Source organism: Lissotriton helveticus, chromosome 10 (assembly GCF_964261635.1).
Source record: "Lissotriton helveticus chromosome 10, aLisHel1.1, whole genome shotgun sequence".
In the NCBI taxonomy this organism is placed as follows: Eukaryota; Metazoa; Chordata; class Amphibia; order Caudata; family Salamandridae; genus Lissotriton; species Lissotriton helveticus.
Genome location: NC_136071.1, coordinates 247,193,125 through 247,216,901, shown reverse-complemented (window position 1 = coordinate 247,216,901; position 23,777 = coordinate 247,193,125). Strand labels below are relative to the sequence as shown.

Below are 23,777 nucleotides of genomic sequence, written 5' to 3'. Positions count from 1 at the left end.
GTCTTTCGGTTTTCATACTGCAGGCTTATTTTAGTGACAGCGCAGCGCTCCTCGGTTTATTTAATTGAAATACATTAATACATTTAATGCAAAGACTGGGACACAGAAGTAGAATTGGAGTCATGTGATTACAGGTAAGCATTGGCTACACTAGGGATCGTAATGGCGGCCCGGCGAGACGCGGAGTGAAAACGCGCATATGAGAAAGACGTTATTGAGGCATTTACGAGTGTCACTTGGATTTATAACAAAGGAGGCGTTCAACCTGATATAGATGCTAGCAGTCACGATTAGTGAAAGACTCGTCAAAAATAACACATATACTTGGAGCTGGAAGAGGTATAGGACTCTATACGAAGATGGCGGAACCTTGAAAGCCCTAGTCCTGATGAGGCCTGGAAATTAGTGAGGCTGAAACGCGTCAACACTTTCATGGAAGGCACTATTTCAAAATTTAAATAAGCGAATTTAATTCGAAAAGGAGCATAAGACTATTAGGACCTAATGATTGAACCTTCTATGCTCCCATTGCTCGTATGGTGACCTTTATTGAGGAATGTCCTTTGGTTACATGATTTAGAAGCATCCTTTAGTTAAAATAATAAGGGCATGGACTCTAAAACAGTTCAAGGATATATTTGTTGTATGTGCATTGTGATATATTGTTTGTTTATATATTGTATATATGTGTATATATGTATGATATGTGTATGTATATATATACTAAAATCTGTAAAAAATAACGTATTTTCAATATTAAAAAAAGAAAATAAGGGTGTAATAAATAGAAAAGAAACCTTGACCCTTTCCCTTGTCACCATTTTTTGAAGAGACTTAAAGAAATGTTGATAAGTTTCCAGAAGAGAGTAAACTCAAATAGATAGAGATAATTAACTGTATCCTTATCGTTTATATGCTTACACTATTTTTCCCTAGGCATCATTTTTCAGTAATTCCTGTACAGGTAAGCATTTAGCCCCAGTGGAATGTACGGACTATTGTAAGAATACAAAATTTAGCAAGGGCCAACTGAACATTAATTCTGCTGAAAGAATGGCAAACAGAAAGAGGAGGAAACGCAAATGTCGATGGCATTGCAAACACATACTCTTAGCAATGCCTGACAACGAAGGTTAAGGAGTAGAAGTGCTGTGTGTTTGTTCTTACCTTGTTCTTATTCGCTCAGTGTCACGGTCAGGATGTTAAGCACACAGTGTTGTTTACTTTACAATCCTGCTGTAACAATGGAAAGTAAATTCCCTTCGTTGTCAACATGCAAATTAGAAATGAGGAAAGGCTGTTATTGAGAAGTAAGCAATCTTCTGTGTTAAGTTTGTCTCTGAAAACAATCTCGTCAAGTGCATCAAAATGTTACGTAAAGTCCAGTAAGTAAGTAGCAATCAACCAAGTTGAACAGTGTAATCTTAAATACAGATTTCATATTTATGTGACTAATTAAATCACAAAAAATCCAATTCGAGGTTTTATTTTCTAATGCAGTGTTAGGACGAAGCATTCAGATACATTAATAAATGCTTTTGTGATGAAAAGTATAAGTGCAACGTCTGTAGAGAGTAATCTGTTCCGCAATTATATTACACATATGACTTTAGAGCTTTCTTAAGCCTTCATATTATTTGAAATAATCACTCTGAATCTCTTTTTTTTTTTTTTTAGAAAATATTATGCTGACATTCAAAGAAAGGAAGATGGCTTTGATTTGTCTGGGACCAACAGAGGCATGATTGAAGGCGTGGATGTTTATGCAGTAAGTTTTTCTGGCCATTTGCGTTTCCAATCCTTGCTCCATTCACTGGTGGGGAACTGACTTCCATGTAAGATTTGTGAAACAAACATGTGCATCAACTCTGTGCCCAACTGCCTTGCTCCTGGCAGCTAGTGTCCACAGCCAAGTCCTGCAACCAGGCACCTTGGCCCCAGGGACACAGCTGTGCATGCCTTTGGCCAGACTCACTGAGCTCTGTGCTCAGGGTCTAGGCTCCAGCCACTTTCTTCGCCCAGTTCCCCTACTCCAGGACCTACTGCACATAGCCATTGCCCATTGGCTATGTGTAGCAATGTATGGGAGATAGACATGGCCACAAGTCGTGTCCTGCACACAGCTCTCATGCCAACAGAAGTGGTTGTTAACTGTATACTCCTCAAGCCTACAGATGCTAGTTCTGGACACAAGCCATGGAAAGTTGAAAAGGGTCAAACGCTCTATTTTAACTAGCAGTAGTGATTCCCAAAATGACCTTTTTAGAGTATATATTTTATATTTTTTCATAAGCTTTTTTTTCTTTTTTTAATTAAAATCTTAAAAACATCAAATGCTGTACTTTAAAATACAAAAATGAGTTTTAGAATGGGGAGTGAGGTTAAGAAAAAAACATTTTGGTGGAAAACAATTAATGTAGGTAATTCTCACTATGAACCTAAATTATTTGCAGCTACTTTTCATGACAACCTCCTGGTAGGTTGTCATGAAAAGTTGTTTCAGTGTGTACCACAATTTGTAGATGGACAGCCATCCTCGGGTGGATTCTGGGCCAAGCAGTTGGTAACATTGCCTCACATACCTCTCTTCTTACTGTAATAGAGGTAGTTGAGTGAGCATATTTAGGTGCTCCCTCCCCATCTTGGCCTTCCTCTTCGTGCACCAAGTACTCCTTGCATTCTCTTTAGTAGTGCATTTTCACATGCCTGGATAGCCTCCCCATATATGCATCTTTTTCCACTGCTTTCCATTGTTCATTTGGTTTTCGATCTGATTGTAATAATAATAATAACAATCTTTATTCAGCCGTGACACAGCCATAAAAGATACACTAAATTAAAAACAATAAAAGATCAGTTAGAAACATATTTCATCATAATAAAGATCCCCAATGACCCAGACTTTCTGCATGTTGTATTTACGTACTCCTCAACCCCAATAAAAACTGTAAATGAAAAAATTAGATTTTTTAAAATGTCAGATTTTCTTTTTAGGTCAGGTATTTGCCATCAAAGCTAAGGGCCAAATATGGCAAGGTCACACAGTGCCTTTTGGCTACCTAGCTCCAAGGCTGGTACCCTCGCACCATGGTGCAAGGGTGCCTGCATTGTAAGGAGGATTGGTTTTGTGCAGGAAGGGGCACCTTTCTGCACAAAAACGATCCTATGAGGCTTTTTCCTCTTCTGGATGCATTCCCAGGTCTACCACTTCTGGTAAATCTGGAAAAGCATCAAAATCTATGGATAATGCGTGGGAATACCAACGCAACACCATTGAAATGACTTCAAGGCGCAGAATTATGCAACGCAGCTACTTGCGCTGCGTTGCATTTTTCAAGAATTATGAAGCCACTTGCGGTCCATTCAAGGTGGCCTTGCGTGTATTCATGAATCTCATTTTTAATTTGCGTTGCTTGGGCGCCACGTTGCATGGTGTGAGAGCAATACAAAGGGGCTCGTAAATATGCCCATAAGTGTGGCCTTTGGAACCACTGCCTTCAACAACTGGCTTTTTTGACTAGCCACCCACTTTCAGCCATTGGCTTTAGAATATGTCAATCACATCTTGGCTCAGTCCGGAGGAGGACTGCTCCCTCACGTAATGCTAGTGTTTTTTTTTGCTGTATCCTTCAACTTCCAGTTGAGTGCATGCATTGTAGTGCATGAGCGGCTATTTTATATCTCCCTCCCTTTGTTGGTATCTTGTTTCTGTCTTCAAATTCTCCCTCTTTCCCCTGTCTGATGGCTCTTTGTTGCTTTTACCACCCTTCTTCTTCCCCTGTGTGTTGGCTCCTCATTGATCCTTTACAACACTCTGTGTATCCCTTGTGTGTCAGGCCCACCGCCAGGGGATCTCTTATTGCTCCCCCATGTGACTCCCTTTTTCCATCGATGTGTTAACACATTTCAAGAGTGCTTTTAGTTTTATGTTGTGGAAATGTCTTGTTTCATCACTCTGTTTCTTGTGGTTTTCCACCTTTATTGTTTATGATATCCAGTCTTGCATTGGTATCATAGCTCTAGCCCTTTTTTTTATGTCAATTGCCTTAGCATTTCTTTTGGTTTATAGTCCTTTTCATGTCCATCTCACAACTTCTTGTGTCTTTTAGAGGCATCATAAACATAAACAAGCATTTACAATGCAACGGTTTCGCCTTTGGAAAGGTTAGAGCTATTGGCATTGTAAATGACAAAATTTGTATTTATGTGTTGGTTTTGAAAACAGATAAATAAATGGCATTGTCATTTACATTGCCAATAGCTTAATCTCTCCCAAATGTGAGACCTATTGTACCCTACGGACGAGCTCAGCAGACTGCAATTACTACCACACACACACACACCCAGAGCCACACACACACACCCAGAGCCAGCCACACACACCCAGAGCCAGCCACACACACACGGCGGGGATTCTATTCCGTACGCCTCTACAATAAGTCTTGCAGAGCAGCGCATGCACGCTGGCTCTAGGCTCGACCTAAAAAATAAATACACTGTGCTGTACTCAACTCACACAAGTAACTATGCATGTGCCATGGAAATTCTGCTAAGGCCTACGGTATTACACAATGGCTGGCTTACAGAAGTGCTGGCCGTGCTTTTATAGCCTTAATGTGTTTGTGCAGAGCATCGTTGACGAATCACATGTACTATTTCCTCTGTTGAGTTCTGGCCCCAGGGATGTCTAAGCCTAAGAATGCTTTGAGTTGTTTTATGGATGAAGTGGCATTCTTCTGAAAGGGTGATTAATTAACATCAGGCATGCACCAATTAAGCCCTACCTTGATAACCTATTGTTAGGCATGCACCAATGATGCGTAAGCTTGCTTACTTAATACGAGGCATACTCTAGCAAAGCCACAGTTTGGTAGCTTATTGTGAGGCATCAACCAACGGAACCATAGCTTGATAACTTAACACGAGACATGCACATTCCACATAGATACCAATTTTATTTCTGATACTTTGAAAGGTGCTCCTTGAATACCAGTTAAGGTGTCAAACAGCGAGGGGACCCTTGGAGCCACAGACTTTCAATGCCCTGGTTATTAAGGTTATCAACTTACATTTCGATAGTGTACCCATGCATAGTACCCACTTAAGAGGTAAATATTGCACACTGTGTCATTGGAATGCTTGCATTTAATGTATACGAAAAAGATCGGCTGGTTGTTTACATCTGTATAAGAACACAGAAATACTGTTTAAGGAAGAAAGATGTTTTTAAGTTTCTTTGTTTCAGTTATTGTTTCATGATGTACAGTCCTTCCGGAGGTCACCCAAAACGATACTCGCCCCTAATTGCATACAGGCCTGGGCTTTTTCCAAGACATGGATCGAGATGCATTGGTTATGGAGATTGGCTTTATTTGGTCCCAATTCTTATTTGGTTGTCAAGATCTAGTATTGGGTAATTGATAAGGGACCTGTTGAGCTGAGACAAACATTTCCAGCTTAGCGGTCCCTGTGGTCCTTCAAGTAATAGAGAGCCTCTGTCCTGCTAAATCTACTATCAGAGGAGTGCTTCAGCCACATAATACAAATTTAACCAACCAGCAAATCTAATTTGTAAATATTGAATGCAAGCATTTCCAATTACACTGTATACATTTTAGGAGTCAGACTGTGCTTCTGCAGATAAAGAGGTGAAATAGCACGTACATTTATACATTTCTGTGGATTAGCCGAAAAGCAATGACACAAATGCTACAATTGTATTTATTTACGGTTTTATAAAGTGCAAACAAGCCCAATAGGAGTTTTACATTAAAATAAAATAACAAGAACAGTTATAATGGAAAGCAAATAAATTAGATTGATAATCATTACCAGCTATAAACCTCACATCAACCAAGTAAAAAAGTTAGGGGGTTGTGTAGTTGTCTACCCAGTGCTTAGTATACTTTACGGCTGCAGAAAAGGCGAGGCGAAACACTGACTAGTTAACATTATCCGGGGTGTTCTGCTTAAACTACCAAACACAATAGTTAAAACCTTCAATTTAGGGAATACCCGAATAGGGAAAATTATTAAACGTGCAACAGAACAGAAAGTGTAGCGAGAATAAACTCAGTATCATACACATGGCAAAATGAAGCAAAATGTGTCCTACATCACTGAGCTTACACCACAGAAAGCCTTAGTTACATACTGCTTTCTCAGGTTCAGAGGAAGGCTATGACTTCCCTGGCTCGGCTTCTTAGCACACCGTTGATAATCTATCAATCATGTTCATTCCCATGCCGTTAGTGGCGACAGTCGCCAGAGCATGAAATAAAATTTGAAAGCAGGTAGAACGCTTCACTGGTGAAGGAAAGGACAGTGGGGGAAATGGATATTTAGCGGAGACAAATACAAGACAGAAACATAAAGAGCGTCTCAGGGAAACGTCAGAGAGAAGTTGCATTAACACTAAAAACACGGATGAACCGCTAAGGATGGGAGGAGGTGGGGGGCACTAAACAGATAAAACAAGACAAGAGGAAATACAGAGACAGCACGTCAAGGATTTCAGACATATATATTTGGGAACTGGGGAGCAAGGAAAATAGCAAATGTAGATTAGAACACACAAAGAGCGAAAGATCGAGACAACATAAATGGGAAGAGAAAAATGGAAAAACAGGAAAACACGAATACAGATTAGAAGATACTGACAGATATATATATAAAGATGTTCGGGCAACGTAATGGGGCCAAATAAGAACAAGAAGCACAGGCACACGGACGGGGGGAGGGGGCGGGAACGGGCACACGGACAGCGGGAGGGGGAGGGGGCGGGAACGGGCACACGGACAGCGGGAGGGGGCAGGTTAACGGGCACACGGACAGCGGGAGGGGGGGCGGGAACGGGATAAGAAAAAAAACTAAAAAATGCCGCTTACCTGCAAGAAAAGTGAAATGGCGCAGCCCACCCCTGCTCGGAGTAGGGAGCGGGTCGGGTCTGCGTCCTCACAGGGAGAGCGAGCAGGCTGGTGTGACGAAGGATGCCGGCCTGGGAAAAAAAATTACATCCGCCCACCGCCGCATGACGTGGCGGAAAGCCTAAAAATCGCAGGAACGCCCACGAATCTGCTTGCAGAATGACGAGCAGATCTCTCTTCCAATGTCTAGCCTCCATTTATGGAGCTAGCCAATGGAAAGAGAGGGCGGGACAAAGCCACACAGTGTAAGTCATTAGATTTCGCCTGCGCGAAACGCTGCTTGCGCTGCTTTCGACAGGCAAAAAAAAAGACATGCATTCCCTTTGACATCACAGAAAGACTAGAACAACTCCATGTTCATAACACAGGCGTTTCACCCTTTACCCTAGTTCTTGGAAATTTCCAGCCCTTAGATTTCTAGTGTGATCACAAGAGGCTACTTTTAAAATGAAAAAGAACTGCATCTCTTTTTGATAAGTTGTAAGGCGTCTTCCTTTCACACCCTTGTCTACATTTCTTAACTCTCCCTTCCCCTATTGTCTCAGCCGTTCACTGAACAGCAGTGTGTGTTTCCTGCTTTTGTACATCTGTCTAAGAATACCTTATTTGCTCAGCTTTCCATACGCCACTTCTACTATTACCTGGAAGATCAGCGTCCCAAAGGCGATATATTTGGGCCTGAAAACCTTTATACAGAATTCCCTCACCGTGCCATCTCTTGTGGTTTGCGTAACTGAGAGGGTCTTCAATATCTTAGCCTGTGATAAATATCACTTGGATATACATACTTTTAGGTGAAAGCCTTGGAGTTTTTTATTTCATCTAAATATATCACAAAAGCCGAGGAATACATAACTTAATGAGTGTGCTACCCACCTTTTTAAACCTCCTTCCACCTACCACAGGATTCCTATTTATTATACTTTTACAGATGTTGCACCCACATGCAAACATTTTGAACGTAGTAAGAAGATAATGAAGAAATAACTCTGGGAAACTGATTTTCCCCTTTGACTTACGTTGAAGCAGATGATATTTTAAGCTGGAGACACCGTAAATAAAGCTATTTTGGGTTTAAAAAATAGTGAATCTCAAACCTGAATTTGGTCTGTTGGCATGTTTGAGTTTCACTAAGCTACTTTAAGAAAAAACCTTGGTGTTTGGATCTGTGCCTCAAGTTCTCTACCCATGCAAAGAAAGAGTTTGCCAAATGGCTCATCTGGTCACTGAGTCATGAGGTGACTTAAGTTATTATGCCTTCTTCTCCATTTGACCAAAACTGTGTCATCCTGGGCTAAACCCTTCCATTGGCCCCATTATCTGACCAGAATGGAGTCATTTAATAACCAGCTAACACCATTAGCAAGGCCTACATAAAAAGAAGGCTGTATATTAAGAATTTTGTGGGGCTGCTGCACAGAGGTGTTGCCACCATTAAAATGGCCTTGTAAGATGTAGCAAGCTTCAATAAACTTTGGTTCTTCAAAATTACCCATCAAATCGAATGTTTACAGAGCTCTTATTTTGCAATTAAAATTTGCGTTTGCTAAATTGCAATTTCCGTTTCTGTTTCACAATCCATATGCCCTAACTCTTATACTTATTGAAGTTTTGTTGTTTTTTTAGTATATATCTTAAACACTCCGAAACTTTTTGAAAACACTCACACTAACTGGATGATGTCATCAGTGATGTAATTTGAGATGTCATCAATGATGTTCCTGACCATGTCATGAGTGATGTAATATGTGAGGTCATAAGCAGTGCATTGCGGGGGCTATATCATAGTAAGCCCAAGTAACTAAAACTGCTGAATTTCACTGGTTTTGTACGAATTAAATGTGAGCCTAAATATAACGTCCCTGTAATCTTTGTTTTTTTAATGAATTTCTAAGTTTTTAACATTCTAGTTACTAACTATAATGTTCCTGTAACCTTTGTTTTTTTCAGTGAATTTCTATTTTTTTTAAATTGTATTTCCTACCTGTAGCCTGTAACCTCTGCCTCAGTGACTGTGTGACTGAGTGTGGGGTGTCTCAATAGGTGTATGACTGTGTGTGTGTGTGTGTGAGTGGGTCTGAGACTACCTGTATGTGTTTTACTGGGTGTGTGAGTGGGTACATCATTGTCTGAATGTGTCTCTGACTGTTTGAGTTGATGTCTAAGTGGGTGCGCGAGTGTCTAAGTGATTCAGTGACTGGGTACATGTGTTTTGAGTGGTTTTGACACTTGAGAAAGACCTATAACATGCCAAGTGAAGCTTGCAGTGAGAGAGCACAGATAGGGTCTGCAATAGTAGCCATCAGCCAAGTTCGAAGGGCTATTTCTGTACATGGTTGAGAAGGTTGTGTCAGTGCTTGCCTACATATCGCAGAGAGAGTAGGAGTCACCTCTATTAGTGCCATGAGATGTTTATGTAAATGTGCTGGTATGCAACTGCCTGCTATAATATCTCTATGGCTGTCTGCAGAAATGATTTAGTGCCTCTGTTAGGCAATACCGAGCAACATAGGTTTGACTGCAACTACCTTTGAGTCTGCTACTTGTAATATTAGCTTCTGGTGAGTTACTGAATCTGTATGTGCTTCTGTAGCTGTCTCAATAACTGAAACGGAAGCTTTATGTTTTTCTGAATATGTATGTCAGTTGCTTTAGGGATAGCATACTCTATGTAGTACTTGGCATGGGGCATGCAAATGTATAAGTAACTTAGTAAACTGAAAAGAACATCTCTCATCTTTTAGCATTAAATAGCATACTTTATAGCACACCTGCTATAAACTAATGGGGTAACCAAATCACTGTCCATGGACCTGGGTATCGTAAGAAGCCTTTATAATTCAAATTATAAACGTTTCTTGACTTGATGCGCGACAAAAGAGTCCAAGGATCATTTGTTGTTCTATATTATAGCACACTTGCAACATCTCTCACATGTGACTTGTGCATACTGAAAACTTGGATTTAAGACTTGACAAACAGCTTTTACATGGCAAATCAAGCTACAAGTGAAAGCGCACATACACAACCTGTACTACCATGCATCATCCATGTTTAAAAGAGCATTTCTCTACATGAATGATAAGGTTGTGTCAGTACTTGCCAACATATCTGTGAAATTGTAGGAATACACCTGTAGCAGTGCCATGAGACATTTAAGTAAATGTGTCGGTATGTAACTGTCTATTTTAGTATCTTGATGACTCCCTAAATATCTATGTAAATGGCTATAAAACACCTTAGAGCCTGTGCTGCTGAAAACAAGCAATATAGACCTGACTACAACTATGTTTGAATCTACTGTCTGCACAAGTAGTTTCTGGGTAAGTGAATGAATGTATATGTCCTTCTGTAGCTGTCCGACAAAGCAGTGTAACAGAACACCTAGAACTCAAAGAAAAACATGCTTTGAGAACAGCATATCATACATACACATCTTAATCTACAAGTTTTTTCAACTACCAATTACACCATGTAGTAAGCAGCAAATGTGCAACATAATAATTCAAAGCAACAGATTGTGAACCAACTTACCACACACCTAGTCTACAAATCAGACAAACTGTCACATTCTCATACACTCATAAAGCGTCTTACTTTCCTGTCCAATCATTCATTACCTCATATACATACCTGAAAATTGAGTTTGATGATCAACTATGTTTTTTTGGTCTTGTCAGATAGATACAATACTGACAGAAAATGTAAAAACTAAGCATAAGAATGGCACACCACTCTCACACAAAGCAAAAAATAATGGCAGCATTTTCATTTTTGAAACCTCTGATAGTGCGGAAGGCAGCAAATATAAAACATATCTTTATTTATTTTGTCACTCCCTTCCTGAATGGTTAGTTTGTGTTAACCCTTTCATGCACTTTTATAAAGAACCCCAAAATGTGTGGGTATTTTGCACACTTCTGAGTTTGGGCTATACTTGGGCTACATTTGGGTGGTAGCCGTCTTGTAGACTTATTTGTTATGAAGCTCCCTAATCTCTTCCTTTCCTGCAGTATTCTCAGTAGAAAATGCTTTCCATTTTCCACTTGATTCCATCAAGATGGCTGTCAGATGTTCCACATTTTGTGGCATAAATTCAGAGTGTTATAATTCTAGTTGCTCATCAGAACACTGTAGTAAACTGCTGACCACGAGGGAATTAACTGTCAGTCTGCTGCTGGTGTTGAAAGTGCATGTTTCAGTCTACATGTCAGAATGTTTAAATGAAATAAAAGATATTTGAGAACTCAGTTAAAACTTGTCCTAATTTTTTTTCTACAGCACTAACCATGATTTCTATGCCAAATGAAACCCCTCATGTTTTCCTTTCTAAATTAAATGTTTTAGGTTGTACCAGTTTGACTCAATCCAGATGGCTTCAGGTGGACCACATTTTTGTCATAAGTAAGACTGTAGCGCTCTAGTTGTTCTTTAGAACACTCTGGGAGGCTGCAGTAGAACACAAGGGAATCAACTGACAGGCTGCACCTGTTGGAGGGGTAACTGCAAACACAACAATGATGGACAGAATGTGGATCAATGTCACACATTCACCCCAGTCCAAAGATCTGGGCCCAAATCCATCGTTTATCCACTCCACACCACCCTGGGTTAGACAATGGCGATATGCAAATCAGCGCTGACCCTGTGCCCCATGGGAACAGTCCAGTCCGAACTACAAAAGCCATGTCCTTCCCAGAACGGAAACAAGCATCCGAGGACCGGACCGGTTTCGAGGTAACACCTCTCTTCAGCCCGGCTAGCTTGATTCCAGTGGTGTGGAGTGCCTGTTGGAGGTACATGTTTTACTGAGAATGAAAAATGTCCTAGTTTACACAAAGGAAAGTTTCAATTCTATCAAGGACACGGAGGCGAGGATTATGCATTTATTTCTTCGCTCTTTATTAACAACACTTTTAATGAAACGTTAAAAAAAACACATCAAAACTACAACTCCCATGAACACCGGGAGTAACCATGGTCACCAACAGTCCAATCAAGTCACATTCCGACAGTGATGTTATGTTATAATACACTTATAGCGCGCACAGATACTCATGAGTGTCCCGGCGCGGAGGTGACCGTAGCAGTGTGTAGCTGAAATTTAAATGGGCAAATTAAAAAGAAAGGTTTTTAATTGTTTTTTGAAGAGCCTAGGGTCCTGAGTGTTTCGCAGTTCCATGGGAAGGGAGCTCAATGCTACCGCTGCTTTAACGGAGAGGGAGTGGCCTCCCAGACGCATCCTGTGAAAAACGGAGGACCGCCGCCCGTCGTTGTGTGGCTGAGCACAGAGATCCGCTGGGGGCATATAAGGCAAAACGCTTCCTAAGATACGTCAGCCCTAGTCCATACAAGGCTCTGTGAGCCAGAGTGAGAGCTTTGAATTGCACTCTATGGACCACCGGGAGCCAGTGCAGATCCGACAGATGTTGTCTAACGCTTAAACTTCCTGGGATATTCAGCAGAAGTCTGGCAGCTGCATTCTGTATTGTTTGTAGTTTTTTTAGCAGGTAGCCTGGAATGTCAATATACAGGGCATTGGCATAGTCAATGCGAGATAAAATAAGGGCACAGGCCACCATTTCTTTGGCTGACCTAGGTAACAAAGGAAAAACCATTCTGAGTGATTTGAGAGTGCCAAAACATACCCCGCAAGTTTCTTAATCTGCGTAGAGAACCTAAGGTCCTCCCCAAACCAGACCCCCAAGTTTTTTGCTGGATTGCCCACTGAATTGGGCTGAGGGTAGTCTGAAGGCCACAGGGACTCCCTAAAAGAGGGTGGAAAAGATCCATAGAGAAGGACCTCTGACTTGTCCTCGTTGCACTTCAATTGAACATGTGCGAGCCATTTGAAGACAGTCGAGAGATATTTCTGGGAAATTTCTGGAGACAGGTCATTATCCTTCCAGGTAAAGAGGAGCTGGGTATCATTTGCATATTCTATGATCTTGACTCTCAGCTCCTCCGCAAGATATATCAGAGGTGTTATATAGATATTAAAAAGCAAAGGGCTCAAAGTAGAGCCCTGTGGTACAGTGTGACAGTCCATATATTATAATCAGCAGCGTAGTCCTTCCCCTTTCTGCACTGAAGGAAGTTAAGCCCGTTGTTATTTAATCCGCTTTGGAGTCCGATCCTGGGATGAAAGTGTAAAACGTTAATACCTGTCCCCTGAATGGATCTCAGCAAAGAGCCGAAACATTTCAATACATAGAGAACTGAAAATGCATCTAATCACTAGTTTAGAATGAATACGGAAGAATATCAGCATTCTGGAATACATAGCAAGTATGAGAGAACTATACAGAAAACAGTTGACAACAATCTGCAATACATTACTAATGCGAAGCAAAGAAATACACCTGTAGGATGAATATAAGTAGATTACTCCCTAATAATCAGAAAATCTAGAATAGACCTCTATAGCTGTAGTAACAGTCAGAACCTAAAACCCCCGAGGGCGGGAGGCAACCAAAGAGTATGCCCGGGGGGATAATCCTCGCCTCCGCGTCCTTAATATAATTGAAACTTTCCTTTGTGTAAACTAGGAAATATTTCATTCTATGTCAAGACCAGAGGCAAGGATTATGCATTTTTTAAAGCTTACTTACCACCAGAGCAACATCATAATGAATTGGCTTGAAATAAAACTTTTTAAAGGTGGAATCAGATGATCCATCCACCGCATTCATGATATCTTCCAATATGCCCCCCACCTGGACGGCCTTGGAAGCCATAGCCCCTTTAGCAGAGTGAGCCCCAAACTTGATAGTATCGAAGCCGGCCTCTGTCATTATCCATCTAAACCACCTAGCAATGATGAAACAGCCTTGAATGGCTTCTTAATCGTAATCAGAAGTTGCTGCTCTCCCGGAGGCCGAACCTCCAAAGTCATGCCCTCATAGGCCTTTTGGCATCTGACAACACACAATTTCAGGGACTCAGGAAAAGCTGGATATGATACCGATCTGATACTCGTTTTCGTCCTGCGTGAGATGTTGAATGTAACCCCTTCTGGGGTAAAGAGACTAGCCGAGATGTCCAAGGCCCTCACATCCGACGATCTCTTACAGAAGAGGAGACAGAGAAGCATGGCTAGCTTTGCTGAAATCTCCTTCCTGGACAGGTACTGGTTGTCTTGCCAGGATAACAACAGGCATAGGACCAGATTGACATCCCACAGACCAGCGTAGCGGGGTTCCGGGGGGCAAAAAATCCTGACGCCCAGGGGTGCCCAGGTTCCTTGTTGGCCATCCTGCCAGACGTTATTTCTTCTTGCCTGTGATCTGTTAGGGTCTTGGTGGGACAGGCGGCTGGAAGAGCGACCACTGCCTCTTCCGGCCCCCCCAAAAACCTTCCCAGGGAAGATTATCTTCATCGACGCCTGCGCCTTGTCAATTGCTGAGAACGTCACCACAAACCTTCCCAGCTCCTTGATGAAGGGATCATCGAAAAGTGCGCCTTGGGCCACCGGACTTGCCTCTGAAGAAGAGAGCTCCCCTAACTTAGGATCTATCTTCAGTAGAAGAGAGAGGTGATGCTCTGCAGAGAGGGCGCAGTTAGCGTTGCCCAAAACACACATCACCCTCTGCCGCCCATCCCACCACGTTCTCCGTGGGAAGGGGTTGATCTGATTCCCTGGACCTCTCTGCCAGTCTCTATAATTTTGGTCAGTGGTGCGACCACATCATGGAGCTTGTCTTGGCAGGCCCTTATGACCTATCTATCCCCTTCTTGACATCCCTTATGAATTGACTAAAGAAGGTGCACAACTTTGGATCTATCTCTGGCGTGGCTTGGACCTTGTCAGGGAGAGATGGACGGGGGCATTCTGATCTGAGGCGGGCCCTCACCTCCTGAGAAAGTGGTTGTCTGATCTTATTACCCACATAGTCAGCCACTTTCTTGTCCGGGACCCATTCTGCTGAGCGTGGCCTGAAGATACCCCGTAGGGTCAAACATGTCAGATGGGGCACCCTCTGCGTCCCCCGCCTCGGACTAGGAAAAACCGGCCCAAATCCTGCGTCTCCTCCGAGGAGCCCTCATCATTCTCAAACTCGCCCTTCCCTGTGTCAGGGAACCCCTCTTTGGGGTCAAAATCGGTGGCGACCTCGTTGCTGGCAATCCGGGGTAACTCCTACTCCCGGTAGGGTGCTTCTTTAAGCGTTTGCACACTCTTGAAAAAAACGTCAGTTAGCTGGCTGAAGCCTTCAAGGTGCCCCGCGTCACGCTTAGGAGCCTTATGTGGGCGTGACTGAGTCACCCCACTAGGCACAGCCCCTCATCTCCCAGTATCCCTGTGCCCTTGAAGACATGCTCAGACAACCTGTCAATGCTGTCCTGCAGGGGGTCCAAAGCCTGCGCAATGGCCTGAGAAAGCGGATTGTCCACTCCGGCAGGAAGGCGCTGATGGGTGGCCTTATCTTGCTCCAAGGACTGTGAGGGCGCATACTCATGGTCCTTCTGGGACTGCATATCAATGGAGGGTGGGAGCACTGAATATAGGGAAAAAAACGCCAGTTGTTACCAAGGGCAGCCCCCTCGCCGGTGTTCCTTAAGTCAGGCTCTGTAGTGATAGCAATAGAAATCAGGCAAAAGCACTAACACTGCCCAGAGAGGTAAAAGACTAAAGCTCTGACAGAACTGTAGCGATGTAAAAATTCAATAGTGGCTAATGCCCTTAACTCGTACCGCAGCGCGGTGTCAGGCAAGGGTTGGGGGAGAAGAGGGCACGAGCGTCAAACGCTCCCTCTCCTCAAGTGCACATGAACCACCGGAGCGCGAAGAGCAGCTTCGGTGGTCATAAAAGCACACCCACACGGTATAAAGAAATAAAGAAACTGACGCACTTGGGCCAAAGCCTACCACGCGATCAAAATAGTTCAATGCATGAAGGAAAAGCGCTCACAGCGCAACACCAACAGGTGCTCTAGTCAAAACTAAGGCACCACAAGTCAGAAAAGCCCAAAGTCTAACCCCTAAAGTGAGGAAGAAGGCACGGAGGGACTTAACTGACGAGGCAGCAGTGAAGAAAGAGGAAGGACTACGCTCCTGATTATAATATATGGACTGTTGGAATGTGACTTGATTGGACTGTTGGTGACCATGGTTACTCCTGCTGTTCATGGGAGTTGTAGTTTTGATGTGGTTCTTTTACGTTTCTTTAAAAGTGCTGTTAATAAAAAGTGAAGAAAGAAATACATAATCCTCGCCTCCCGTCTTGACATAGAATGTCAGACTACATTCTAATATGGCTGAGAAACATAGTGTGAATTTACAGAAAATATGCTCTCATTTTAACTTCTGGAGCACCTTCTATAACCTCTATGGGTAAATAATGAGAAAACATTTCTCTCAAACATGATTCTTGAAATCTCAGAAGGCGGCTTTTTTTACAGGGTAATATCACCATTGAGCACACCACCATTTCTAAAGTTAGTATGGTACAATCAACAAATGATTTATATTGTAATTAAAATCTGTTATCACTCTTTATATGTTCTCCTTCACCATTACACTTTTTTTGGAAAGGGTTGTGAAGATGTCCAACTGCACAAAGATATAGGCATGTCAAAAACGCTTTTTTCTATGGAAACATGGTCCTAACTATAACTATCTACTGGCAAGAGCCAGTAGGTAATTTTATATATATCTATAGCCATATATGTATATCCATCAAAACATGGAGTGATCACTGTGTGATCAAGGCAGTCTTTGCCGGAACGCGTCGCAGCGAAATCATGGAATAAATGACTTTATTGTCAAAATCCCCCAGTGTTGGTGTCCGGTTTCGAGTCTGAAGGAGTTGGATGTGGTGTTTATATATATATATATATATAAATCAACAAAGTACTCCCAGAGTGAAGGTGCCTCTCATGGCATGTTAAATCCTTTTATTCAATGACTGCAGAAAATAACAGCTTCTCTCTTAAAACAAAATCCATCGCCAGACGCGTTTCAAGCATAGCCTGCCCTTGTTCACTGGCATCAGCATGGAGAAAGGCAGCGTCGAATGCAGAACACCTGCAGCACTTTTAAATCTACTCTGCTTCCCCAGTGGGCGTGTCTAGATTGCATCCTGGTTCTTGCAGTCCACATTTGAATCTAACCCCGGTGGGTGTCGCCATGCCCCATTCATTTTTGCAAGTTTTTACCCAAGTGGGTGTTTAAAAGTAGAAAAGGCTGTATTCCTGCATTTACTCCGTCACTTGAATCGGACATACCATCCCTTTTAGTGAGCGGTCAGGATCCTCTGCGCTGAAGGTCTGCTCACTCTGCAGAAGGGCACCTTCGCGGCCAGAGCAGACCGCTAACATAAATCAACAAAGTACTCCCAGAGTGAAGGCGCCTCTCATGGCATGTTAAATCCTTTTATTCAATGACTGCAGAAAATAACAGCTTCTCTCTTAAAACAAAATCCATTGCCAGACGCGTTTCAAGCATAAACTGCCCTTGTTCACTGGCATCAGCATGGAGAAAGGCAGTGTCGAATGCGGAACACCTGCAGCACTTTTAAATCTACTCTGCTTCCCCAGTGGGCGTGTCTAGATTGCATCCTGGTTCTTGCAGTCCACATTCGAATCTAACCCCGGTGGGTGTCGCCATGCCCCATTCATTTTTGCAAGTTTTTACCCCAGTGGGTGTTTAAAAGTAGAAAAGGCTGTATTCCTGCATTTACTCCGTCACTTGAATCGGACATACCATCCCTTTTAGTCAGCACTCAGGATCCTCTGCGCTGAAGGTCTGCTCACTCTGCAGAAGGGCACCTTCGCGGCCAGAGCAGACCGCTAACATGAATCAACAAAGTACTCCCAGAGTGAAGGCGCCTCTCATGGCATGTTAAATCCTTTTATTCAATGACTGCAGAAAATAACAGCTTCTCTCTTAAAACAAAATCCATCGCCAGACGGGTTTCAAGCATAACCTGCCCTTGTTCACTGGCATCAGCATGGAGAAAGGCAGCGTCGAATGCAGAACACCTGCAGCACTTTTAAATCTACTCTGCTTCCCCAGTGGGCGTGTCTAGATTGCATCCTGGTTCTTGCAGTCCACATTCGAATCTAACCCCGGTGGGTGTCGCCATGCCCCATTCATTTTTGCAAGTTTTTACCCCAGTGGGTGTTTAAAAGTAGAAAAGGCTGTATTCCTGCATTTACTCCGTCACTTGAATCGGACATACCATCCCTTTTAGTCAGCGCTCAGGATCCTCTGCGCTGAAGGTCTGCTCACTCTGCAGAAGGGCCCCTTCGCGGCCAGAGCAGACCGCTAACATAAATCAACAAAGTACTCCCAGAGTGAAGGTGCCTCTCATGGCATGTTAAATCCTTTTATTCAATGACTGCAGAAAATAACAGCTTCTCTCTTAAAACAAAATCCATCGCCAGACGAGTTTCAAGCATAACCTGCCCTTGTTCACTGGCATCAGCATGGAGAAAGGCAGCGTCGAATGCGGAACACCTGCAGCACTTTTAAATCTACTCTGCTTCCCCAGTGGGCGTGTCTAGATTGCATCCTGGTTCTTGCAGTCCACATTCGAATCTAACCCCGGTGGGTGTCGCCATGCCCCATTCATTTTTGCAAGTTTTTACCCCAGTGGGTGTTTAAAAGTAGAAAAGGCTGTATTCCTGCATTTACTCCGTCACTTGAATCAGACATACCATCCCTTTTAGTCAGCACTCAGGATCCTCTGCGCTGAAGGTCTGCTCACTCTGCAGAAGGGCACCTTCGCGGCCAGAGCAGACCGCTAACATAAATCAACAAAGTACTCCCAGAGTGAAGGCGCCTCTCATGGCATGTTAAATCCTTTTATTCAATGACTGCAGAAAATAACAGCTTCTCTCTTAAAACAAAATCCATCGCCAGACGCGTTTCAAGCATAACCTGCCCTTGTTCACTGGCATCAGCATGGAGAAAGGCAGCGTTGAATGCGGAACACCTGCAGCACTTTTTCATCACCACCCCCTTTTCTGAATCGCTTCTGCAGAGTGAGCAGACCTTCAGCGCAGAGGATCCTGAGCGCTGACTAAAAGGGATGGTATGTCCGATTCAAGTGACGGAGTAAATGCAGGAATACAGCCTTTTCTACTTTTAAACACCCACTGGGGTAAAAACTTGCAAAAATGAATGGGGCATGGCGACACCCACTGGGGTTAGATTCGAATGTGGACTGCAAGAACCAGGATGCAATCTAGACACGCCCACTGGGGAAGCAGAGTAGATTTAAAAGTGCTGCAGGTGTTCCGCATTCAACGCTGCCTTTCTCCATGCTGATGGCAGTGAACAAGGGCAGGTTATGCTTGAAACGCGTCTGGCGATGGATTTTGTTTTAAGAGAGAAGCTGTTATTTTCTGCAGTCATTGAATAAAAGGATTTAACATGCCATGAGAGGCGCCTTCACTCTGGGAGTACTTTGTTGATTTATGTTAGCGGTCTGCTCTGGCCGCGAAGGTGCCCTTCTGCAGAGTGAGCAGACCTTCAGCGCAGAGGATCCTGAGCGCTGACTAAAAGGGATGGTATGTCCGTTTCAAGTGACGGAGTAAATGCAGGAATACAGCCTTTTCTACTTTTAAACACCCACTGGGGTAAAAACTTGCAAAAATGAATGGGGCATGGCGACACCCACCGGGGTTAGATTCGAATGTGGATTGCAAGAACCAGGATGCAATCTAGACACGCCCACTGGGGAAGCAGAGTAGATTTAAAAGTGCTGCAGGTGTTCCGCATTCGACGCTGCCTTTCTCAATGCTGATGCCAGTGAACAAGGGCAGGCTATGCTTGAAACGCGTCTGGCGATGGATTTTGTTTTAAGAGAGAAGCTGTTATTTTATTTTCTGCAGTCATTGAATAAAAGGATTTAACATGCCATGAGAGGCGCCTTCACTCTGGGAGTACTTTGTTGATTTATGCTAGCGGTCTGCTCTGGCCGCGAAGGTGCCCTTCTGCAGAGTGAGCAGACCTTCAGCGCAGAGGATCCTGAGCGCTGACTAAAAGGGATGGTATGTCCGATTCAAGTGACGGAGTAAATGCAGGAATACAGCCTTTTCTACTTTTAAACACCCACTGGGGTAAAAACTTGCAAAAATGAATGGGGCATGGCGACACCCACCGGGGTTAGATTCGAATGTGGACTGCAAGAACCAGGATGCAATCTAGACACGCCCACTGGGGAAGCAGAGTAGATTTAAAAGTGCTGCAGGTGTTCCGCATTCGACGCTGCCTTTCTCCATGCTGATGCCAGTGAACAAGGGCAGGTTATGCTTGAAATGCGTCTGGCAATGGATTTTGTTTTAAGAGAGAAGCTGTTATTTTCTGCAGTCATTGAATAAAAGGATTTAACATGCCATGAGAGGCGCCTTCACTCTGGGAGTACTTTGTTGATTTATATATATATATATATATATATTTGAGACAAAAACGATCCTTCCAAGCATGAGCGCGCTCGACAGTGTGTGCTCGACCCAAGGGCTGGATCAAAGCCCCAATTTCAATTTTGAAGTACAAAAAGGGCGCACAACCGGATACTTATTGAAAGTTGTTTATTTCACCAACACTCCACCGACGCGTTTCAGCCTCACGGCTTTTCTCACGGTCAGCAAGTCCCTTTTTGCTTTCTCTTTTTATACTGGCCCACATGAGCCTCAAAGTGGCATTGTGGGATATGTAGTTTTAAAGCAAACATAATTAAAAATAATGGAAAAAGGACTAGTGCGTTCTGTTTACAAAAGTATAGTACTTAACGTCCACAACATAATTCCACTTGAGGGCGCCTTGAGCTTCGTTAATTTTTTAAGAATTTAAACTCATATTTTAATTTTTCAAAAGTTCACAGTCTTTTGAGGTGTCGGGTATAGTACCCTGTCGCATGTTTAGGTTACACTGCAGTTCATGTTCACTCTAGGTGTATGTGGAGATCCTCCCCAAAGTTCATTCCTCGCGGCTGTTTCGTGCGGAATCGAATAATCAAACGAGATTCCATTTGTCGAAGGAGGCGCACTGTGTCTCCCCCTCTCTCAGATTTGTTCAGCATTTTCAATCCGTAGAAGGTCATGGCTCGCCAGTCCCCATTTTGGCATGTACTCAAGTGTTTTGCGGTGGCATACAGCATGTTTGAGTTCTTAACAGCTCGGATGTGTTCCAAAATTCTCTTCTTTAGCATGCATGTGGTAGATCCTATATATTTCATGCCACATTTGCATTCGACCACATACACCACATTTTTTGATGTGCAAGTGATGTATTGACTAATCGGCATATATTTGCCATCAGGTTCCAACACCATCTTCATTTTTTTACCTATTTTGCATGCTTTGCATGTTGCACAGGGTTTGAAACCTATGTTCTGATCAGTCCACCATTTAGGTTGTTCTTTGCTCTGGAAGTGGCTCTTGACTAATAGGTTTTGAAGGGATGTGTTTTTCTTGTATGTGATGGAGGGGAATTTCCCCGCTAATGGTCCCACATCTGGATCGCTGTTTATCAGATGCCAATATTTTTTCATTTTTTTGGCAATTAGCTCACTTTCTTTACTGTATGTCGTAATGAATCTTGGTGGATCTTTTTCTTGTGGGGGTTTTTGTTTTTCCACTAGCGTTTCTACTCTGCTGATTTTATCCACTTTCTTTTTACAGTCTTTCAGGACATAGTCCTTATATCCTCTCGACTGGAATCTCATTTTGCTTTCAAAGATTTTCTTTTCGGCATCTTCTGGTTTGGAACAGTTTCTTTTGAGTCGTACAAACTCCCCATATGGAATGCTTTTCAACAACGACTTTGGGTGGAAGCTGCTGCCATGGAGAATACTGTTCGTTATATATATATATATGCAACCAAGTGTAGTCTTCAACATCTCCGCTCTCGCGAATTAAACAGACCACGCAACTCCAACGTGAAATTCGGCATATAGATTTATTTCAGTAGAGCCACCAGATCCGACGCGTTTCGGGCATCCGCCCTTGCTCACAGATCGTCAGACAATTCAGTCTCCACAACTTAAATACATTTTTTTCACGGTATTATTCCGCATTTTTTTCAAACACCCCCCGGTGATCATGGAAATAGAGGACACACTACAATATATAGGCATAGCGGTCTGTTTCTACATTCATGAACCCTCCGATAGTATATTTAAGGTTCATAATTGTGAATAAAACTTTATGCACAATGCAAACGGTTCAAAAATAATAATGAAAACCACTGAATACAATGACATAAAATACATTACATATTGTATAAAAAACTGTGTCCACGATATCTAGACAGTTTAAAAAATGATCTCAAGCCCAATAAAATTGGCTGAAAATGACTGGAATGTCTGTCTATATATATATATATTCACTGAAAAAACCATAGGTTATAGACCATATATAGTTAGGAATTAGCATTTAAAAAACCTTATTTTACTCACACAAAACCATTGAAATTCCATATATAGTTAGTTGCACTAACTATATATCGCGCACCTGCAATCCACTGCTGATGATGTCACATATTACATCATTCATGACATGGTCAGTGACATCACTGATGACATCACTGATGACATCTCAAATGACATCACTGATGACATCACTGATGACATCTCATTTGACATCAATGACCACATCACTGATGATATCATTCATGTGACAATACAATGCATCTCCTCACATTTTAATATAACCTCTGTTTCACCCAGTGTTAAATACAGAATATAATTTTTGAAACCATTGACACACCAATACTAGTTACTACATACGCACTCACTGATTCCTACGTCTACACACACCTTCACTCATTCACCCATACTATCATTCATACATACAATCACTCATCTTTACAACACTATCATATGCACTCATACACCTATACAGACACTCACAGTCTGCCACTCATCCATGGAGTTACTCACACATCTAGTCAGTCCTGTAAAGAATCAATGACACTTCCATTTTCTTGTCTATACAGTTAAACATAGAGCACCTTACATTTTCAAACATATACTAACACATACTTACCTTGTTATACAATCATTGATACAAGTGCACATTGATCTGCACAGAGTCACACACCTCCCAGCCAGCCACACACACACTCAGTCTCCCATACAAATACTTGGACAATCAATCAGTAACCCATATAGTTAATTATATAGCTACTGATCAAAACATGCAGCAGTTTACAGAACAACAGACATAATGATGCACAAATTAAGACACTTTAGTCACTAACCCATGCACTCAGTGAGACACATTTAATCACTCACTCATGCATTCAGTCATGCACCTACTAAATCCTTTGTCCAGACACTTATACTTCCACTCATTCTTCAATATGTAAGACACATTTTAACTTTACAGAAACATACAGTCACTGGATGTTGTCATCAGTGATGTCATCAGTGATGTCATTTGAGATGTCATCAGTGATGTCATCAGTGATGTCACTGACCATGTCATGAATGATGTAATATGTGACATCATCAGCAGTGGATTGCAGGTGCGCGATATATAGTTAGTGCAACTAACTATATATGGAATTTCAATGGTTTTGTGTGAGTAAAATAAGGTTTTTTAAATGCTAATTCCTAACTATATATGGTCTATAACCTATGGTTTTTTCAGTGAATTTTCAAGGTTTTGTAAATGCTAATTCCTAACTATATATGGTCTATAACCTATGGTTTTTTCAGTGAATTTCAATGGTTTTTTAATAGCAAATATCATAAGCTGTCGAATGTCAAGTACGTGGTAAGTGAAAACATTTTCGTGTTTATGCACACTGATCTGCTTTGAATGGTGCCCCCCCCCCCTCATTTCTATTAGGAGTACTCTCTCTTTGCAGATAGTGAAAGGTAGTTAACGCAGGTCTTTGCCC

At 42.4% G+C, this 23,777-nt stretch overlaps 1 protein-coding gene across 1 annotated transcript in view; it reads left to right on the top strand.

Moving 5' to 3' along the window:
* The first annotated feature begins 1,368 nt into the window (after positions 1-1,368).
* Positions 1,369-23,777, top strand: part of LOC144783990 (uncharacterized) — a 330,381-nt gene continuing 307,972 nt past the window's right edge. Inside the window, exons 1-2 of the mRNA XM_078662705.1 lie at positions 1,369-1,385; positions 1,678-1,768. Coding sequence (XP_078518831.1) covers positions 1,369-1,385; positions 1,678-1,768 — 108 coding nt within the window. The remainder of the gene's footprint in view (positions 1,386-1,677; positions 1,769-23,777) is intronic.